Source organism: Gobio gobio (assembly GCF_949357685.1).
Source record: "Gobio gobio genome assembly, chromosome: 23".
NCBI lineage: Eukaryota > Metazoa > Chordata > Actinopteri > Cypriniformes > Gobionidae > Gobio > Gobio gobio.
The window spans coordinates 877,501-900,000 of record NC_137119.1 but is presented as its reverse complement, the minus strand read 5'-3'; the positions used below and the strand labels follow the sequence as shown (position 1 = coordinate 900,000).

General features: G+C 44.7%; 1 protein-coding gene across 6 annotated transcripts in view; it reads right to left on the bottom strand.

Annotated features, from left to right (window-relative positions):
* dnajc13 (DnaJ heat shock protein family (Hsp40) member C13) overlaps positions 1-22,500 on the bottom strand; it is a 119,401-nt gene that overhangs the window by 10,878 nt on the left and 86,023 nt on the right. For all 6 annotated transcript variants that reach the window (XM_079805939.1, XM_079805936.1, XM_079805937.1 and 3 more), the window contains 14 exons: positions 18,319-18,705; positions 14,234-14,347; positions 14,026-14,142; positions 13,727-13,904; positions 13,539-13,630; positions 12,699-12,798; positions 11,156-11,230; positions 10,973-11,085; positions 10,454-10,623; positions 10,321-10,363; positions 9,835-10,008; positions 3,207-3,386; positions 2,033-2,173; positions 717-860 (listed from right to left, as the gene is read on the bottom strand). In XM_079805939.1, the coding sequence (XP_079662065.1) occupies positions 717-860; positions 2,033-2,173; positions 3,207-3,386; positions 9,835-10,008; positions 10,321-10,363; positions 10,454-10,623; positions 10,973-11,085; positions 11,156-11,230; positions 12,699-12,798; positions 13,539-13,630; positions 13,727-13,904; positions 14,026-14,142; positions 14,234-14,347; positions 18,319-18,705 (2,028 nt within the window). The remainder of the gene's footprint in view (positions 1-716; positions 861-2,032; positions 2,174-3,206; positions 3,387-9,834; positions 10,009-10,320; positions 10,364-10,453; positions 10,624-10,972; positions 11,086-11,155; positions 11,231-12,698; positions 12,799-13,538; positions 13,631-13,726; positions 13,905-14,025; positions 14,143-14,233; positions 14,348-18,318; positions 18,706-22,500) is intronic.

The window sequence follows — 22,500 nt, the reverse complement described above, 5'->3', positions numbered from 1 at the left end:
ATACAAATAAATTTGAATTGAATTGAATTAATTTTCCTCAGGTTTTGCATGCGTTGGTTTACTCTGGTGCTCGCGGAGGCTTCAGAGAAATCTCCACTCGGGTGAAGGAGGATTTCGAAAGCTTACACAAAACTTTTCCATTTTCTTACATGTCGTGTCAAACTAGTGTAACAGTGAAGCTAGCTGAGGCTTGTTCTACCACCGGGGTTAGGCTAGTCCTTGCACATCCCTACAGCCCTTGAGTTTCAGCGCTCACTCCTGAGAGGATCTGAAGATGTGTTGCCATAAAGTGATATCGGGTGCGGTTGTATCGGGTAGTTTTACGAGTACTTGACAACAGTATCAGACCAACACCCGAGTACTGGTATCAGTGCATCCCTAATCTACACATATATTTATTTATTACAAAATTTAAGTGATTTTCATAATTTCACCAAGGCAAATCTCGATTTTGGTTTAATATCAGTCAATCGTGCAGCTCTAGATTAACCTCACACGAGCACAAAACAAAACGAGCTTCACTCAAACGAGCTCTGGCTCACATGATAAACCGTATCGCACGCGCTACTGGGGTAAATATATTCATCACACAGACCGATTTTTTTGACATATATATGTCGCACTGTACAGCCCTGGACTGTGGCCCCGAGTACAGCTGATGATGATGATGATGATGAAGATGATGATGATGATGATGATGATGATGGTTACAGTACCTGCTCTCCGAACTGCAGGCTGCGGGTCATGGACTTCAGTGCTTTGACGATCTGAGCTTTGGTTGCTGAAGGGTTTTCAAGAGTCTCCAGCCCGATTCCCTCCAGCAGCTTCAAAAGATACGGCACCAGCTCCACTCTAAGAGCCTACACACACACACACACACAGACACACACACACACACACACACACACAAACGGAGAGATCAGAGAAGAGTGTGTATGGATAGGCCTGTCACAATAACAAATTTTGCTGGACATTGGCCAAGAAATTATTGCGATAAACAATAATATTGTCATTCTGAGACCATTTTCATCTAAAATAATGATAATGGCATAATAATGCAGGTACACCTTTTCAATAAAATCAATAAACTTTTATTTCTAAAGACTATTTAACACTGAAAACAGAAAGTATTTTAAATATCCACAATAAATGAACAAAACAACCAAAGCAATGAACTCTCATTTTGTTAACAATAAAATGCTCTTGAATAAACAGCTGAAACTGCAGAGGATGATCGTGTTTTAGGAAGTGCTGGGAATCCATTAAAAACAATTAACTAATGAATCACATTTTGTTCTGTAATTAATCACGATTAATACGTTTTTAATGTTTTGATATTGTAATAATTTCAGTTACTCTACAAATTAATGTAGAAACAATTTATTGACAGCATATTTTAAATGTGTTGTATTGAGCTGAGGGAGGAAATCATGGGGTCATTTTTAAAGTGAGTGTAAGCGGTTGAGAAATAAAGTGTGTATCAGAATATCGGATCCGTGCATTCGCTCTTAAAGGGACAGCCGCCTAATAAACCTGCCTCTGTGTCTAATGATAATCACTCACTGCTCCACGCAATGAGTTTTACATCTACAGTGAGGACTATGCTGTTATTTAGCATTTGATTATTGTATTATATGATCTCTGTACCTGAATGTATATTACTGTATATAGTGTGTATTATTGGCTGTTTGTGATTGGATTATGACTGTCTTTAATGTTTGACATTACTCAGGGATCGAGGGATTCAGGTCATATTTATAATCCCTTATGAATATTTTAATTGAACAGTCATAATTAAGCATGAAAATAATGGAAGGAAATATATATTTGCTAAACAAAATAACCCCATGAATATGATTTCTATAACTAACATCTTTAAATATAAACGCAGTGGAAACACAGGTATCGTTATCAGCCTCGTTCTGGAAGTGCATCCCTAATTATTATTATTAATATATCCATACACACAGTGGTATTTCCAGCTGGTGACCCCTGACCCCTGCTGTGTGTGTGAAGTGTGTGAGGCCGGTACCTGTGCCACGAGCTCATTCTGCTCCCGCTGGAACATGCGGTTCAGCGCCTCACAGGCCAGCCCAGCCATATCCGCCCGCACCTTCATCCCCGCCATCAGCGGCCCGATCGCCTCCAGCGCCGCCATGGACCGCACACAGAGCTGACACACACACACACACACACACACACACACATGAGCATCACACACACACACATGAGCATCACACAACACTGACTGTAGGGCTGCATTAGAGCTATGGATCTCTCAGTCTTTAGGCCGTTTCACAGACAGGGCTTGGACTAAACCCGGATTAGGCCTCGATGAGGTCATTAAAGGGTTAGTTCAGCCAAAAATGTAAATTCCTCATTAATTCCTCACCCTCATGTGGTTGGACACCCGTCAGACCTCCGTTCATCTTCAGACACAAATGAAGATATTTTAGTGTAAAGCTGATGCTCTGAAAGGCTTCAGATAGGCCTCCATTGGCATTCAGTACATTTACACTAAAAACGTTAAAAAGTCCATCTCACCACAGTGGCTCTACAATAATTTTATGATGTGACGACAATAGTTTTTGTGCGCAAAAAAAAATCTAAATAACACCTTTATCCAACCTCTTCTTGTCTTCCGTGTGTCTCCACGACGCATGTGTGAGAATATGAGCAGATCTGGGGCAGCCGCCATATATGAGGAGACGCTGCTACTGATACCCATAACCCCTGAGAGATGTGTGTGTGTGAAGATCTGTGAAGCCACTGGGCCATGATTGCGCTGCACCTATAATGTTTATGTCCCTGTAAATCATTTATTTTAAGTGGCCCAAAATAAATTGTTAAAATGTGTGTTTGTGTGTGTGTGAGCGAGATAGAGTGTGAGAGTGTGTGTGTGTGTGTGTGTGTGAGTGTGTGTGTGTGTGTGTGTGTGTGTGTGTGAGTGTGTGTGAGTGTGTGTGAGTGTGTGTGGGCATGTTTTTGTGAAATATCAGGACACAAATGTGTATAATGACATGGGTATTACAAAAAGAGGGTGAAATATGAGGACGTTCCCCATGGCCTCACTTTTCAAAATGCTTATAAATCACAGAATGAGTTTTTTTTCACAGAAAGTGAACTGCACAGTCTCCTGTGATGGGTAGGGGGAGTGTGTGTGTGTGTGTGTGTGTGTGTGTGTGTGTGTGTGTGTGTGTGCTGACCTCGTTGTCTGACAGCACGTGTATGAGTCTGATGGCACTCTTGGGCACGGCGTTGTTCTTGTGCGCGAGCGCCGTCAGCACGCGGGGCAGATGCCCGAGGGGCGGCACCTGATCGGCCAGCTGGGTCTGAGTGCTGAAGAGACACACGGCGGCCGTGGTGACCGTCTCCAGAGCCTCGCCCTGAGAGGAAGAGAACACACACACACACACACACACACACACACACACACACACACACACACACACACACACACACACACACACACACACACAAACACACACACACACACACACACACACAGCCGTCACATGCAGGCTCGTGGGACACTGGGAAATACTGCATCACGCTCATTTCAAATGGCACCATATCATGATTCTGCTCCTTTCGGCATGTGCAGCTGTTCTGAAGTAGTGATGTGGCGTTCATGGACTTCATTATGAACAATCTTTAATATGATTCGAGAACAACGGGTTGTCTCAGAGCGATTTGTTCATTTTGTGTTGACTGTGCATGTGCAACATCCCATATGTTCTGTACAGGAAAGTCAAGTTCGAGTCATTCGTTCATCAAGTCCCAGCCCCATAGGCAAGGCTATGCAGTCGCCGGAAACAGAAAAGATCAGCTCATCTCTCGAGTCGTTCGTTCGAGTCGTTCGTTCAGGTCCCCATATGCTGAATGCAGAAACAGCTCATCTCTCGAGTCTCGTTCTTTTGTCACGTGACGTGATAGCCGTGTTAGATACAGAAATTAGTTAATTCACAACCTTCCTTACAAACAAGTGCGTAGTTTTTTTATGTTTGTTTAGTTCAGTTTTTAGCTAGTATAATTTATTTTCCTATGAAGCCTGGACACATTGGGTTGTTCAGAAGGGATCGGCATAACAAAAGTTTGTTGCACATATGTTCTGATGATTTTATAATAATAAATATATTACAACATGCAGTCAATAATACGACTGTAATGTTGTATATGTTGCGAGACACTGAACATGGAAGCGGTCATGTGTCAAAAGAACGAATGACTCGAACCCGAAGACCAGAGAGATGAACTGATCTTTTCTGTTTCCAGTGACTGCATAGCCTTGCCTATGGGGCTGGGACTTGATAAACGTATTACCCGAAGACCCGAGAGATGAACTGATCTTTTTTTGTTTCCAGTGACTGCATAGCCTTGCCTATGGAGCTGGGACTTGATGAACGTATTACCCGAAGACCCGAGAGATGAACTGATCTTTTCTGTTTCCAGTGACTGCATAGCCTTGCCTATGGGGCTGGGACTTGATGAACAAATGACTCGAACCCGAGACTCGAGAGATGAACTGAACTTTTCTGTTTCCAGTGACTGCATAGCCTTGCCTATGGGGCTGGGACTTGATGAACGAACGACTTGAGAGATGAACTAATCTGTTCTGTTTCTGGTGACTGCATAGCCTTGCCTATGGGGCTGGGACTTGATGAACGAATGACTCGAACGAACGACTAGAGAGATGAACTGATCTTTTCTGTTTCTGGTGACTGCATAGCCTTGCCTATGGGGCTGGGACTTGATGAACGAATGACTCAAACCCGAAGACTCGAGAGATGAACTGATCTTTTCTGTTTCCGGCGACTGCATAGCCTTGCCTATGGGGCTGGGACTTGATGAACGAATGACTCGAACCCGAAGACACGAGAGATGAACTGATCTTTTCTGTTTCTGGACTGCATAGCCTTGCCTATGGGGCTGGGACTTGATGAACGTATTACCCGAAGAGCCGAGAGATGAACTGATCTTTTCTGTTTCTGGTGACTGCATAGCCTTGCCTATGGGGCTGGGACTTGATGAACGAATGAATCAAACCCGAAGACACTAAAGATGAACTGATCTTTTCTGTTTCTGGCGACTGCATAGCCTTGCCTATGGGGCTGGGACTTGATGAACGAACGAATCGAACCAAAGACTCAAGAGATGAACTGATCTTTTCTGTTTCGGGACGCATGTATTATATGAGGCTGTCACGGCCCAGATCAGACATGATGACCGAACTAATGGCTCATACCCGAAGACTCGAGAGGTGAACTAAACTTTCCAGGGAACAGACGTGATTAAATGTGAAGTGACAAAGGAAAGAACGATTTGGATCTGGAGGTGAGGTGAACTAAACTGACTGCACACACAGCCTGAAGACCCAGCTTAAGCAAATAATTCATCTTTTCTTATCTCAAAGTTTGGCCATGGCTGCATTAGCTTATAGTTTATATTTTATTCCAAAAGTACTAAATGTATTACCCGAAGACCTGAGAGATGAACTGATCTTTTCTGTTTCTGGTGACTGCATAGCCTTGCCTATGGGGCTGGGACTTGATGAACGTATTACCCGAAGACCCGAGAGATGAACTGATCTTTTCTGTTTCCAGTGACTGCATAGCCTTGCCTATGGAGCTGGGACTTGATGAACGTATTACCCGAAGACCCGAGAGATGAACTGATCTTTTCTGTTTCCAGTGACTGCATAGCCTTGCCTATGGGGCTGGGACTTGATGAACAAATGACTCGAACCCGAGACTCGAGAGATGAACTGAACTTTTCTGTTTCCAGTGACTGCATAGCCTTGCCTATGGGGCTGGGACTTGATGAACGAACGACTTGAGAGATGAACTAATCTGTTCTGTTTCTGGTGACTGCATAGCCTTGCCTATGGGGCTGGGACTTGATGAACGAATGACTCGAACGAACGACTAGAGAGATGAACTGATCTTTTCTGTTTCTGGTGACTGCATAGCCTTGCCTATGGGGCTGGGACTTGATGAACGAATGACTCAAACCCGAAGACTCGAGAGATGAACTGATCTTTTCTGTTTCCGGCGACTGCATAGCCTTGCCTATGGGGCTGGGACTTGATGAACGAATGACTCGAACCCGAAGACACGAGAGATGAACTGATCTTTTCTGTTTCTGGACTGCATAGCCTTGCCTATGGGGCTGGGACTTGATGAACGTATTACCCGAAGAGCCGAGAGATGAACTGATCTTTTCTGTTTCTGGTGACTGCATAGCCTTGCCTATGGGGCTGGGACTTGATGAACGAATGAATCAAACCCGAAGACACTAAAGATGAACTGATCTTTTCTGTTTCTGGCGACTGCATAGCCTTGCCTATGGGGCTGGGACTTGATGAACGAACGAATCGAACCAAAGACTCAAGAGATGAACTGATCTTTTCTGTTTCGGGACGCATGTATTATATGAGGCTGTCACGGCCCAGATCAGACATGATGACCGAACTAATGGCTCATACCCGAAGACTCGAGAGGTGAACTAAACTTTCCAGGGAACAGACGTGATTAAATGTGAAGTGACAAAGGAAAGAACGATTTGGATCTGGAGGTGAGGTGAACTAAACTGACTGCACACACAGCCTGAAGACCCAGCTTAAGCAAATAATTCATCTTTTCTTATCTCAAAGTTTGGCCATGGCTGCATTAGCTTATAGTTTATATTTTATTCCAAAAGTACTAAATGTATTACCCGAAGACCTGAGAGATGAACTGATCTTTTCTGTTTCTGGTGACTGCATAGCCTTGCCTATGGGGCTGGGACTTGATGAACGAATGACTCAAACCTAAATCCTCGATAGATGAACTGATCTTTTCTGTTTCCAGTGACTGCATAGCCTTGCCTATGGGGCTGGGACTTGATGAACGAATGACTCGAACCTGAAGACACGAGAGATGAACTGATCTTTTCTGTTTCTGGCGACTGCATAGCCTTGCCTATGGGGCTGGGACTTGATGAACGAATGACTCAAACCCGAGACTCAAGAGATGAACTGATCTTTTCTGTTTCCAGTGACTGCATAGCCTTGCCTATGGGGCTGGGACTTGATGAACGAATGACTCAAACCTAAAGACTCGAGAGATGAACTGATCTGCCTCAATACAGATACAGGCAAAACATCAATTCTGGTACTACTGGACCTCAGTGCTGCATTCGACACTGTTGACCACAACATACTTCTTGACAGGCTAGAAAATTGGGTTGGGCTTTCTGGAATGGTCCTCAAATGGTTCAGGTCATACTTAGAAGGGAGAGGTTATTATGTGAGTATAGGTGACCATAAGTCTGAGTGGACATCCATGACATGCGGAGTCCCACAAGGGTCAATTCTTGCACCACTCCTATTCAACCTGTATATGCTGCCACTGAGCCAAATAATGAAAAATAACAAAATGGCTTACCACAGCTATGCTGACGACACCCAGATCTACTGAGCCCTATCACCTAATGACTACAGCCCCATTGACTCTCTATGTAAATGCATTGATGAAGTTAACAGTTGGATGTGCGAAAACTTTCTTCAGTTAAACAAAGACAAAACTGAAATCACTACATTAGGAAACAAAGATGAAATTCTCAAGGTGAACGCATATCTTGAGGCTAAGGGTCTAAAATAAAAAAATCAAGTCAGAAATCTTGGTGTGATTTTGGAGTCTGACCTGAGTTTCAATAGTCATGTCAAAGCAATAACTAAATCAGCTTACTATCATCTGAAAAATATTGCAAGAATTAGAAGCTTTATTTCCAGGCAAGACTTAGAGAAACTCGTTCATGCTTTTATTACCAGCAGGGTGGACTATTGTAATGGTCTTCTCACTGGCCTTCCCAAAAAGCCCATTAGACAGCTGCAGCTCATACAGAACGCTGCTGCCAGGATCCTGAGCAGAACCAGAAAATATGACCATATCACACCAGTCCTCAGATCTTTACACTGGCTTCCAGTTACATTTAGGATCGATTTTAAAGTACTATTACTTGTATATAAATCACTCAATGACCTAGGACCTCAATACATTGCAGATATGCTGATTAAATACAAACCCAACAGATCACTCAGATCATCAGGATCAAGTCAATTAGAAATACCAAGGGTTCACTCAAAGCAAGGATAGTCTGCTTTTAGCTATTAGCTATAGCTGGATCCAGCTTCCTGAACAGATCAGATGTGCTCCAACAGTAGCCACTTTCAAATCCAGACTCAAAACACATCTGTTCAGCTGTGCATTTACTGAATGAGCACTGTGCCACTGTACGTCTGACTGATTGCACCTTATCTTATGCATTTACTCAATGAGCTCTGTGCTTTGTCCGAACTGCTTGCACTGTAATTATGTGTTTCAATTTAACCCTGTTTTATTTTTAGTTTTTAATTATACTTTTTATTTTTTATTATTTTTTATTTTGTTAAAGCTGTCTGGGTGGAAGAGGTTGAGAGACGGGGGAGCGATAAATCGAAATCCCTCCGGTGCGAGGACGATCCGTTTAGATCCGCTCTGACGGATAGATCTGTATAGCCTTGGTGGTAAGAGGAAGGACCGTGTAGATCCGCTCTGACAGTCGAACAAAGTAGAGATAGCCCTGGTGTTCCTGTCCAGGAAGATTTGTCTGTAAGGGTAATATTTAAATGCACAGTTACCTGACAAATATTTTTTGAGTACTCCCTCCGGTGTGAGGAAGACCCGTTTAGATCTGCTCTGGCGGGTAAAACATCTAGAGAACATTTTCTCAAGTTAGGCCAAGAAGATTTGTCTGTAAGGGTACTGTCTAAACGCACAGTTACCTGACAAATATTTTTAAAGTAAACCTGACTCTCCATTTTCTTCCACCCCAGATTTCAGGGGATTTCAGCTTTATTTTTTATATCCTTTTAAATTCCTATTTTAACTGTTATACTATATATATTTTTATTATTTTTTTTCACTTATGACTATTTTAACTTAATTTCTATGTAAAGCACTTTGAATTGCCACTGTGTATGAAATGTGCTGTACATATAAACTTGCCTTGCCTTCTGTTTCCGGACTGCATAGCCTTGCCTATGGGGCTGGGACTTGATGAACGAACGACTCGAACCGAAGACTCAAGAGATGAACTGATCTTTTCTGTTTCCGGACGCATGTATTATATGAGGCTGTCACGGCCCAGATCAGACATGATGACCGAACTAATGGCTCATACCCGAAGACACGATAGATGAACTAAACTTTCCGGTGAACTAAACTTTCCAGGGAACAAACTTTCCTTTGTTGAAGTGACAAAGGAAAGAACGATTTGGATCGGGAGGTGAGGTGAACTAACAGACTGCACACACAGCCTGAAGACCCAGCTTAAGCAAATAATTAATCTTTTCTTATCTCAAAGTTTGGCCATGGTGTCTAGTGTCTCCTATAGAGGGCACACTCAGTGACACCCCTAGTGTCTCCTATGGAGGGCACACTCAGTGCCACCCCTAGTGTCTCCTATAGAGGGCACACTCAGTGCCACCCCTAGTGTCTCCTATAGAGGGCACACTCAGTGCCACCCCTAGTGTCTCCTATAGAGGGCACACTCAGTGCCACCCCTAGTGTCTCCTATGTAGGGTGCACTCAGTGCCACCCCTAGTGTCTCCTATAGAGGGCACACTCAGTGCCACCCCTAGTGTCTCCTATAGAGGGCACACTCAGTGCCACCCCTAGTGTCTCCTATAGAGGGCACACTCAGTGCCACCCCTAGTGTCTCCTATAGAGGGCACACTCAGTGCCACCCCTAGTGTCTCCTATAGAGGGCACACTCAGTGCCACCCCTAGTGTCTCCTATGTAGGGTGCACTCACGTTGGGGTTGTTCTTCTCCAGAAGGGCGGTCAGTGTGTCCATCAGGGACACCAGGAACTCTCTGGGCTTCCGCAGAACCCAGCCGGGCTGAGCGATGAAGATGCGCAGAAACACTCCGCCGACCTCCAGCTCTCCCTGACCCGCTCCATACGCCACTGAGAACTCCTCGGGCAGCTGAGACACACACACACACACACACACACACACACACACACACACACACACACACACACACACACACACACACACACACACACACACACACACACACACACACACACACACACACACACACACACACACACACACACACACACACACACACACACACACACACACACACACACACACACACATAATATATCAAGGACGCATTAAACTAATCAAAAGTAGCAGTTTAGACATTTATAATGTTATTGTTTATTAAACGCATGTCTATAAGCCCCCAAATGATAATTCAAGACACAATCCATAAACCCTCCTCACCTTCCAGTTGACATCAGGATTGTCTTTCTGCTGCTTAAAGTGCCTGAAAGAGAGGAAGAAGAGTGAGTGTGTGTGAGTGTGTGTGATGGGTAGGTTTAGGGGCAGGGGCAGAGTGTGTGTGTGTGAGTCTCACTCCAGCATCATCTCTCTGACTGTGGTGGAGACCGTCTCTCTCGAGCTGTCGTTCCAGATGAGCTCCGGGTTCTCGTGCGTCCCCTCGAAGATCTGAACGGCCGCCTCTGGATTGTCCCGCATGGCGTCCATGAAGACGGACGGCAGGAAGCGCATCAGGGTCAGACGCACCTGGGCGGAGAACACACACGCGTTACACAAGTGAGGGGTCAAGGGTCACGACCCCGCCCTCAGGGGATGAAGGGTCACGACCCGACCCCGCCCTCAGGGGAGGAAGGGTCACGACCCCTCCCTCAGGGGATGAAGGGTCACGACCCCGCCCTCAGGGGATGAAGGGTCACGACCCCTCCCTCAGGGGATGAAGGGTCACGACCCCTCCCTCAGGGGATGAAGGGTCACGACCTGACCCCGCCCTCAGGGGATGAAGGGTCACGACCTGACCCCGCCCTCAGGGGATGAAGGGTCACGACCCCTCCCTCAGGGGGTCAAGGGTCACGACCCCGCCCTCCGTGCGGCTCACCTTGGGTCCCACCAGCTTGTCGGAGGTCATCTTGGAGAACAGCTCTGCGGTCTGCGTGCGCACCTGAGGGTGGGTGGAGTTACAGAACAGATCCAGCAAGTAGATCAGAGCACCTGAGAGGAGAGAGGTCAGAGGTCACAGGCGGTTCACAGCGAGATCTGGAGGACGTAAGGGGGCACTGACCTCTGCTCATGGCCTCGGTGATGATCTTGGTGTTGGAGGTCAGGGCGTACAGAGTCTCCAGCACCAGCTGCCGGCCTGCAGGACGTCCAGAGGTCAGAGGTCAGAGCATCAGTCACTCATGAGCTCCACTCAACACTCACACCATCATTACATCTCAAGCTCATATTTACACACACACACACCTAAAGGATTATTAGGAACACACACTAATACTGTGTTTGACCCCTTTGGCCTTCAGAACTGCCTTAATTCTACGTGGCATTGACTCAACAAGCTGCTGAAAGCATTCTTTAAAAATGTTGGCCCATATTGATAGGAGAGCATCTTGCAGTTGATGGAGATTTGTGGGATGCACATCCAGGGCACGAAGCTCCCGTTCCACCACATCCCAAAGATGCTCTATTGGGTTGAGATCTGGTGACTGTGGGGGCCATTTTAGTCCAGTGAACTCATTGTCATGTTCAAGAAACCAGTTTGAAATGATTGGAGCTTTGTGACGGTGCATTATCCTGCTGGAAGTAGCCATCAGAGGATGGGGACATGGTGCTCATAAAGGGATGGACATGGGCAGAAACAATGCTCAGGTAGGCCGTGGCATTTAAACCATGCCCAATTGGCACTAAGGGGCCTAAAGTGTGCCAAGAAAACATCCCCCACACCATTACACCACCACCACCAGCCTGCACAGTGGGAACAAGGCATGATGGATCCATGTTCTCATTCTGTTTACGCCAAATTCTGACTCTACCATCTGAATGTCTCAACAGAAATCCAGACTCATCAGACCAGGCAACATTTTTACAGTCTTCAACTGTCCAATTTTTGTGCAAATTGTCGCCTCTTTTTCCTCTTTGTAGTGGAGATGAGTGGTACCCGGTGGGGTCTTCTTGTTCCTAAATGCATTGAAGCAACTGCCATGTGATTGGTTGATTAGATAATTGCATTAATGAGAAATTGAACAGGTGTTCCTAATAATCCTTTAGGTGAGTGTAACACACATTTCATTTTTTAGGCCAAAATAAATATTTTTAAATATTACTAATTCTACCATACTATATATATACTAATAATACTAATGTAAATAAATATTCATACAAATTTGTTTTAAACATTTAAAAATATATATATTTACTAGGACAATCATTTATGAAAATAAATATTCATGTGTGTATGTGTGCGTGCGTGCGAGTGAGTGAGTGTGTGTGTGTGTGTGTGTGTGTGTTGGTGTGTGTCTGTGTGTGTGTGAGTGAGTGAGTGTGTGTGTGTGTGTGTGTGTGTGTGTTGGTGTGTGTCTGTGTGTGTGTGAGTGAGTGAGTGTGTGTGTGTGTGTGTGTCTGTGTGTGTGTTAGTGAGTGAGTGAGTGAGTGAGTGAGTGTGTGTGTGTGTGTGTGTGTGTGTGTGTGTGTGTCTGTGTGAGTGAGTGAGTGAGTGTGTGTGTGTGTCTGTGTTTGTGTGAGTGAGTGTGTGTGTGTGTGTGTGTGTGTGTGTGTGTGTGTGCAGTGGATTGAGATTGTGTTGTGTCTCTGTGATCTGGAACTCTTACTGGAGGGCAGTGAGTGCAGCAGCACCAGTAGATTGGGCAGAACCAGCGACTCTGCGATGTTGATCACACAGTCCTGGTTGGATGTGACCGTATTCACCACCTGCAGCCACAGACCATCAGACGTGAACACACACACACACACACACACACACACACACACACACACACACACACACACACACACACACACACACACACACACACACACACACACACACACACACACACACACACAGCCACAGACGTGAACACACACACACACACACACACCTGCAGCCACAGACCATCAGACGTGAACACACACACACACACACACACACACACCTGCAGCCACAGACCATCAGACGTGAACACACACACACACACACACACACACACACACACACACACACACACACACACACCTGCAGCCACAGACCATCAGACGTGAACACACACACACACACCTGCAGCCACAGACCATCAGACGTGAACACACACACACACACACACACACACACACACACACACACACACCTCTGCAGCCACAGACCATCAGATGTGAACACACACACACACACACACACACACCTCTGCAGCCACAGACCATCAGATGTGAGAACACACACACACACACACACACACACACACACACACACACACACACACACACACACACACACACACACACACACACACACACACACACACACACACACCATCAGATGTGAACACACACACACACACACACACACACCTGCAGCCACAGCACCATCAGACGTGAACACAGACAGTGTGGCCATCACAGTAAGAACACACACTCTCTCTCTCGCACGCACACACACACGCACACACACACACCTCCAGGGCGAGCTGCTGGACCTTCCCCGCCCCGTGAACCCTCAGCAGAGAGAAGAGCAGCTTGAAGTGGCCGATGCACTCAGACTCAGATCCTGCGGACACAACATACACACACACACACACACACATTACAGCAGCAGAACCTCCCGCCTGACCCACACCCGCTGACCTCTGACCTCTGACCCCACCCGTGTTGTTCTTGATGACGTTGCGCAGCGCCTCCAGAGCCATCTCGGCCCAGCGCAGCCTCTGCACGTGTTGCTGGGACTCCAGCTTCCCGGCCTGGGTCATGGCCAGCAGTGTGTGCAGATACTGGGCCTGAGAGCCCACATAGTCCAGCAGACTGGAGGCCAGCGCCTTGGGGAACTGACCACACACACACACACACACACACACACACACACACACACACACACACACACACAGACTCGTCAGACTCATCTCAGTGTGTTATTGATGATATGAACACACACTGAGCTCTCCTCACCTCCAGAGGAAACGCAGGCTGCTCGTTATAAACCCGGATGAAGATCTCTCCCACGATCAGCTCCTTCCCGTGTTCACTGAACAAGAACTCGGACCCGAAACTCTTATCACACTCGCCCTACACACACACACACACACACAGAGAGAGAGAGGGTGAGTGAGTGCTCTGAAAGCGTCGGGTGAGGAGTGTGTGGAGGACGGCGTCTCACTCTCTTGATGTTGCTCTCCTGCTGCGCCTCCAGGAACTCCAGCAGCTCCGCCCTCGTCCCGTTGTTCCAGATCAGATACGGGTTCTCCGAGTTACTGTTCAACAACTTCAGAACCTGATGAACACACACACACAAGCCATGAATGAACAAACTGGACCATCTGAAGGGTTATAACACAGACAAATTTTGTCACAGGATTACAAATGTATATATTGTTATATCTAGGTTCCAATGTAATATAATATAACTGAAAACATGATCTATATTTGTGTTTTACATTTGGACGTAAACTTGAGGAAATTCTAAGGAGATGACGTCAGACCGTGTAAGTGTTTGAGACATTAAGTCTTTTGTCTCTATGCACTTCCTGACTATTTACCATGACAAGTTTAGAGCAATACTGCCTGAGTGATTGGATTATGCATTTGAATGACACTGTTATGCTGACTGAATTACAGCTGATGAGACAGGAATGTATGGGGTGTGTCCCTATTTTGAATGTCTCCTCCCCTGCTGTATAACCCCTCCCCCTGCTGTATAACCCCTCCCCCTGCTGTATAACCCCTCCCCCTGCTGTATAACTCCTCCCCCTGCTGTAGAACCCCTCCCCCTGCTGTATAACCCCTCCCCCAGCTGTATAACCCCTCCCCCTGCTGTATAACCTCTCCCCCTGAAATGTAGATAAATGGCATTATTTTGTACTGTTAAATCCGACTGTTTTCGGACGACCTGCAGCACAGAGAGTTCTCATTAAAAGAATCACTTCTGTTTGATCCCGAAGTCTCCTGGTCTTCATCTTCTGAGTTTCCTACACTTTAGAAGAGAAAAGTTCACAACAGCAGCCATCCTAGGGGGAAGGAGCGTCAGACCTTCTCTGAGGAATAACTGAAGGATGTGTTCAATATCCACGTCTAATTCTACATCTTTAACATCGTGGAGGTCAAATGAAGACCCGCAGAAGCCCTGCTCACATCAGGGATGTGCTGGTTTGGGTTCATATAAAGCGTTTAACTCCAAAAATGCTTTTCTTACTTAGTATTTTTGTCGTTTTCAGTCCAAATATCTAAAAAATCTTACATTAGGAAACATTTACTAGACAAGCAAAAGTTTTTGTCTTGTTTTGGGGGAAAATATCTCAAAATTAAGGGAGTTTTTTAGCCTGGATGCCAGCCGAACTTAGCCTGGTCTGGACTTGATCGGTAGAGAGAAACTGTTCGGACCAATGAAATCATCAGGGCGGGCTTTAGACGATGATGGACAGATGATCTACAGTAACGTCATCAAAGGCGCTTGGGTTGAGTTTGTTCTAATCCTAAACGGAGAACTTGTTCGTATATGCGTTCACCTTTACTATTTCTCTCAGAAATGATGATGGTGTTGTAAGTACTCTGTCTATCCTTAAATTCTTTTTTTACAACACCGGCAAAGATCGTTTACACTCATCTTTTTCTTCTAACGTTACTTATTCCAGCGTGCGTGCAGACAGGGTTGCCAAGTTTTTACAACAAAACCCGCCCAATTGCTACTCAAAACTATCCAAAAACAAGCCCAATAGATTTCCGGGGGGATTCTCTGGGGAAAAAAAGGCATTTGGGGAGTAAAATATGTTATTTTGGAAGGTTTGCCTGCTAAAATTTGCATTCCTGGGTCTGTATATCCCATAATTGGGGTCACTTCAACTCGCGGACTTGGCAACACAGGTCAGTTGAGTTCTGTTGACATTTGACACCTAACGTTATGCGTCGCTCCGCTGCTCTGATTGGTTGTAGGTCTATCCAGTTGAGGTCTTTCCTGGTTCGGTTGAGACACCCCATAATCACAGCCCAACTGAGCAGATCAGACTCATATTCTGACTAGAATGGAGTACGACATATTAAAATAAGCAAAATAATCTTGTTTTCTGTTTGAATTACGATTATTTTGCTTACCACATTGCCAGATTATTTGCTAATTTTAAGCAAAAACTCCCTTAATTTTGAGTTATTTTCCCCCAAAACAAGACAAAAACTTTTGCTTGTCTAGTAAATGCTTCTTAATGTAAGATTTTTTAGATATTTGGACTGAAAACAAGACAAAAATACTAAGTAAGAAAAGCATTTTTTGCAGTGTAGTGTTTAGATATTAGATCATGCGGCTGATAAACATGAAGAGAAATCAAAGAACCAACATTGAGTTCATATCTGGAGTCTCAAACCGCTTAAAGGGTTAGTTCAGCCAAAAATGTAAATTGTGTCATTAATGACTGAGCCTCATGTGGTTGGACACCCGTCAGACCTCCGTTCATCTTCAGACACAAATGAAGATATTTTAGTGTAAATCTGATGCTCTGAAAGGCCTCCATTGGCTCAACTTTACACTCTCAAGACCCTTAAAAGACACTAAAGACTAAAGTTACAAAGTCCATCTACACTACTCTGAACCGCTGAATCGACTCACTGATTCATAACACTCTGAACCGCTGAATCGACTCACTGATTCATAACGCTCTGAACCGCTGAATCGACTCACTGATTCATAACGCTCTGAACCGCTGAATCGACTCACTGATATTTCTAAAAGAAAAAGTAGAGATAGCCCTGGTGTTCCTGTCCAGGAAGATTTGTCTGTAAGGGTAATATTTAAATGCACAGTTACCTGACAAATATTTTTTGAGTACTCCCTCCGGTGTGAGGAAGACCTGTTTAGATCTGCTCTGGCGGGTAAAACATCTAGAGAACGTTTTCTCAAGTTAGGCCAAGAAGATTTGTCTGTAAGGGTACTGTCTAAACGCACAGTTACCTGACAAATATTTTTAAAGTAAACCTGACTCTCCATTTTCTTCCACCCCAGATTTCAGGGGATTTCATCTTTATTTTTTATTTCCTTTTCATTCCTATTATAACTGTTATACTATATATATATATATATATTTTTTTTTTTTTCACTTATGACTATTTTAACTTAATTTCTGTGTAAAGCACTTTGAATTGCCACTGTGTATGAAATGTGCTGTACAAATAAACTTGCCTTGCCTTGATTCATAACGCTCCAAACCGCTGAATCGACTCACTGATTCATAACGCTCTGAACTGCTGAATCGACTCACTGACTCATAACGCTCTGAACCGCTGAATCGACTCACTGACTCATAACGCTCTGAACTGCTGAATCGACTCACTGACTCATAACACTCTGAACCGCTGAATCGACTCACTGATCCATAACGCTCTGAACCGCTGAATCGACTCACTGATCCATAACGCTCTGAACCGCTGAATCGACTCACTGACTCATAACGCTCTGAACCGCTGAATCGACTCACTGATTCATAACACTCTGAACTGCTGAATCGACTCACTGATTCATAACGCTCTGAATCGCTGAATCGACTCACTGATTCATAACGCTCTGAACTGCTGAATCGACTCACTGACTCATAACGCTCTGAACCGCTGAATCGACTCACTGATTCATAACGCTCTGAACTGCTGAATCGACTCACAACGCTCTGAACCGCTGAATCGACTCACTGATTCATAACGCTTCGAAGCTTCATGATGCTGTGTTTTGAAATCGTCATCACTATATAAGTCGTTATTTAGGGGTTTTTTATACACAGAAACTATTCTCGTCTTCATAAAGTTATTGTAGAGCCGCTGTAGTGAGATGGACTTTGTAACTTTAGTCTTTAGTGTCTTTTAAGGGTCTTGAGAGTGTAAAGTTGAGCCAATGGAGGCCTTTCAGAGCATCAGATTTACACTAAAATATCTTCATTTGTGTCTGAAGATGAACGGAGGTCTGACGGGTGTCCAACCACATGAGGCTCAGTCATTAATGACACAATTTACATTTTTGGGTGAACTAACCCTTTAATGTAAGATTTTTTAGATATTTGGACTGAAAACGAGACAAAAATACGTAAGAAAAGCATTTTTTGCAGTGCAGTGTTTAGATATTAGATCATGCGGCTGATAAACATGAAGAGAAATCAAAGAACCAACATTAAGTTCATATCTGGAGTCTCAAACCGCTTAAAGCTTTGATATTTTGGTAAATAATGCAAGTGTTGAAATAATATTTGTGTGCTTTTGTATATTAGGGTTTACCTCCGCCGGGGAGCTGCTGCCCAGTTTGCGTGAGATGTATGGCGTCAGCATGGCGGCCAGGCTCTTCCTGATGGCAGGATTCTCTGGAGGATGTGCGGCTCCATTGATCTCTCCGGCGGGGCCGTCCTCGGGGCCCAGGGCCGATGTGTATCCGGCCAGCCGCCCCAGGGCCAGCAGGCTGAGCTTGGCCAGGCGATTGGCCACTTCCTGCTGGTTGGTGTCCTGGCTGGCCTGCACCCCGCTCTCCTCCAGGGTGAAGTCGTAGTTGAAGAGGTTGACCAGCAGGTGCCACAGGACCCCGGCCTGATACAGGTGAGTCTGGAGGAAGAAGTCCACGGCGAAGGAGCTCACACAGGTGACGGTCACAGTGGCCAGACGGGGCAAACCCTGAGGAAACAGCACAAGCCTATGGGATGGAGAGTCTACACCATGGGCGTCACTAGTAGTGTTAGACCCATATATCAAGCAGCCGATGCCGATACACGTAAAAATACAAATATTTTTCCCCTGCATTATTTCCAGACAGGCGTCCACAGGGCAGCTCTCGCCGTCTTCAAACTCTCGCTCTCCCTTGCGCATATTAATCAGAATCAGCTGAGAATTGACGCGATGGTAAAGGTGGAAAGACTGAAGTTTCACGTGGAGCATTGGGAGATTTTCTCCTGAATTACCGCTGGTGTTGCTCTACAAGAGATTCAGTGAAGTGCACCTACACTCTAAACAATGCTGGGTTAAAAATAACCCAAGTTGGGTTGAAAATGGACTAACCCATCAATTGGGTTGTTTTAAGCAAACATTTAACCCAACCGCTGGGTCAAAACAACCCAATTGCTGGGTTAGTCCATATTCAACCCAACTTTTCAACCACATTGTTTAGAGTGTAACCATTAAATGACTAAGTTGTAAATAGTTTTAAATGAAGTATAGTACAGTCAGTTCAATAAATGTTTTTTTTTAAATTGTAAATTGTTATCATCATGATCATTGTGTCATTTTTATGTTGTAAATTGAGGGAGTAAAAGCAGTATCGGCTCCAAATATCAGCTCAGCCTGTATCGGCATCGGCACTAAAAAATCCATATCGGTCGACCCCTAGTCACTAGGCCCTTTTTAGCAGGCTAAACTTCTGTCCAGCCCTTAATGATGTGTGATGAACCTTTCAAACATATGAAACTGGCGGAGGCTTCGTTCTGTCTTTTACAGTTTTTCTCAGTCGCTTTGGTTCATTTCTCGAATCATCCTCGACATTTGCAAAACAGTAAGTGCATTTCTCAAAACAACTCGTGCAAATCGCAGAACCCCATGGATGAGCTGCAGAAGCCAGTCTCATGCTCAAAACCCTCCGTTCATCTCTCAGAAGAGAATCTCTGTCAATGAACATGTCAGGGCCATCAAGTCCTGTGTCAGTGTGTGTGAATAACAGTCAAATTGCTCAGTCATGTTGTCAATATAACTGAACTCTGGAGGACGTTCTGATGTAAATATGGCTAAAGTTTTGATGACAATTATTGTATATTGTAGGTTACACCTTAGTGTGTGTGAGTTTGAATGTAAGAGACTGGACAAGATTCACATTTACACTTTTACTGTTTGTACTGTAATTTGTTGATCATGTCATTGCGATACAGAAAGGAAAAGACAGCACTGCATAGCACAAAGAGAAAAACCCAGAAAACTAAAGTAGAAATGTGAACATCTAACGGAAATGTGTAGAAATATGCTTGACATCTTGTTCAACCATTTTGCATGTAAAGACTTCTGCTCTGAACTAATGCCTAGATGTTGTGGGGTGAGACTATTCAACAGACCCGTTATAACACATCCTGATCAACATGACATAAGCAGCTGATAATGGAGGAAACAGCAGAGAATTGGTCATAATCATTTGCATGATATGCACCAAAGCATTTGCAACTTGTTCAAAGAAATGAGAAACTGCTTTTTTGATGTGCAAAAGTGACACAATGAAACGCTTTGAGAATTTCAGTTCTGATCTGAGAAATGCACCAAAGCGACTGAGAAAAACTGTAATCAGCTGTTCTTCAAGCAGAGCGCAGGTCAGAAGCAGAGGTGTGTGTGTGTGTGTGTGTGTGTGTGTTGATCAGAGGTGTGTGTGTTGATCAGAGGTGTGTGTGTTGATCAGAGGTGTGTGTGTGTGTGTGTGTGTGTGTGTGTGTGTTGATCAGAGGTGTGTGTGTTGATCAGAGGTGTGTGTGTTGATCAGAGGTGTGTGTGTGTTGATCAGAGGTGTGTGTGTGTGTGTGTGTGTGTGTGTGTTGATCAGAGGTGTGTGTGTTGATCAGAGGTGTGTGTGTGTTGATGAGAGGTGTGTGTGTGTGTGTGTGTGTTGATCAGAGGTGTGTGTGTGTTGATCAGAGGTGTGTGTGTGTGTGTGTGTGTGTGTGTGTGTGTGTGTTGATCAGAGGTGTGTGTGTGTTGATGAGAGGTGTGTGTGTGTGTGTTGATCAGAGGTGTGTGTGTGTGTTGATCAGAGGTGTGTGTGTGTGTTGATCAGAGGTGTGTGTGTGTGTTGATCAGAGGTGTGTGTGTGTGTTGATCAGAGGTGTGTGTGTGTGTGTTGATCAGAGGTGTGTGTGTGTGTTGATCAGAGGTGTGTGTGTGTGTGTTGATCAGAGGTGTGTGTGTGTGTTGATCAGAGGTGTGTGTGTGTGTTGATCAGAGGTGTGTGTGTGTGTTGATCAGAGGTGTGTGTGTGTGTGTTGATCAGAGGTGTGTGTGTGTTGATCAGAGGTGTGTGTGTGTTGATCAGAGGTGTGTGTGTGTGTGTTGATCAGAGGTGTGTGTGTGTGTGTGTGTGTTGATCAGAGGTGTGTGTGTTGATCAGAGGTGTGTGTGTGTTGATCAGAGGTGTGTGTGTGTGTGTGTTGATCAGAGGTGTGTGTGTTGATCAGAGGTGTGTGTGTGTTGATCAGAGGTGTGTGTGTGTGTGTGTTGATCAGAGGTGTGTGTGTGTTGATCAGAGGTGTGTGTGTGTGTGTGTGTTGATCAGAGGTGTGTGTGTTGATCAGAGGTGTGTGTGTTGATCAGAGGTGTGTGTGTGTGTGTGTTGATCAGAGGTGTGTGTGTTGATGGGAGGTGTGTGTGTTGATCAGAGGTGTGTGTGTGTGTGTGTTGATCAGAGGTGTGTGTGTTGATGGGAGGTGTGTGTGTTGATCAGAGGTGTGTGTGTGTGTGTTGATCAGAGGTGTGTGTGTGTGTGTGTGTTGATCAGAGGTGTGTGTGTGTGTGTGTTGATCAGAGGTGTGTGTGTGTGTGTGTTGATCAGAGGTGTGTGTGTTGATCAGAGGTGTGTGTGTTGATCAGAGGTGTGTGTGTGTTGATCAGAGGTGTGTGTGTGTTGATCAGAGGTGTGTGTGTGTTGATCAGAGGTGTGTGTGTGTTGATCAGAGGTGTGTGTGTGTGTGTTGATCAGAGGTGTGTGTGTGTGTTGATCAGAGGTGTGTGTGTGTGTTGATCAGAGGTGTGTGTGTGTGTTGATCAGAGGTGTGTGTGTGTGTGTGTTGATCAGAGCTCTCATTGGTCTGTCAACGCCCGTCAATGTCAACATATTTGAGAAAACCAATCAGATCACAGTAGGCGGGCTTTATGTTGACAGAAGCTGCTGAGGCTGAGCTGAACTGAAGTGTGAGATTTGACTAAACTAAACGCTTCATATCTGAGCTGCTTCTGTACGTCAGAAATGTTTAACAAATGACAAAAATATTCAGCCAAATTAATACACTTTTGTCTAATTTCGCCATTTTGATTTGAAATAGGCCTATGGGATGTCATTTATAATATAATTAACAAACAAGAAATATTAACAAAGCCGTTTTCTTCAGATTAGCCATAAGATTAATAATGAATGTGTGCATATTGTAAATTAATTTATTACATTTAGTTACCTAGCTTTCCTTTTAGCCTTCGAAAATGATTCATAAAACATATAAATATCAGTTAAACATGTGTTTACTGTCTTCACTGATGAAAACGGTGCTACCCGTTATTGTAAGGTGTGTGTGTGTCAGACTGTAATTACAGTAGTGTGTGTGTCAGACTGTAATTACAGTAGTGTGTGTGTCAGACTGTAATTACAGTAGTGTGTGTGTTAATGTGCTCACTGCAGGGCTCGGGTCAGTTGATGAACTTGTGATGAGGATTTCGTTGTGACTTCATTATAAT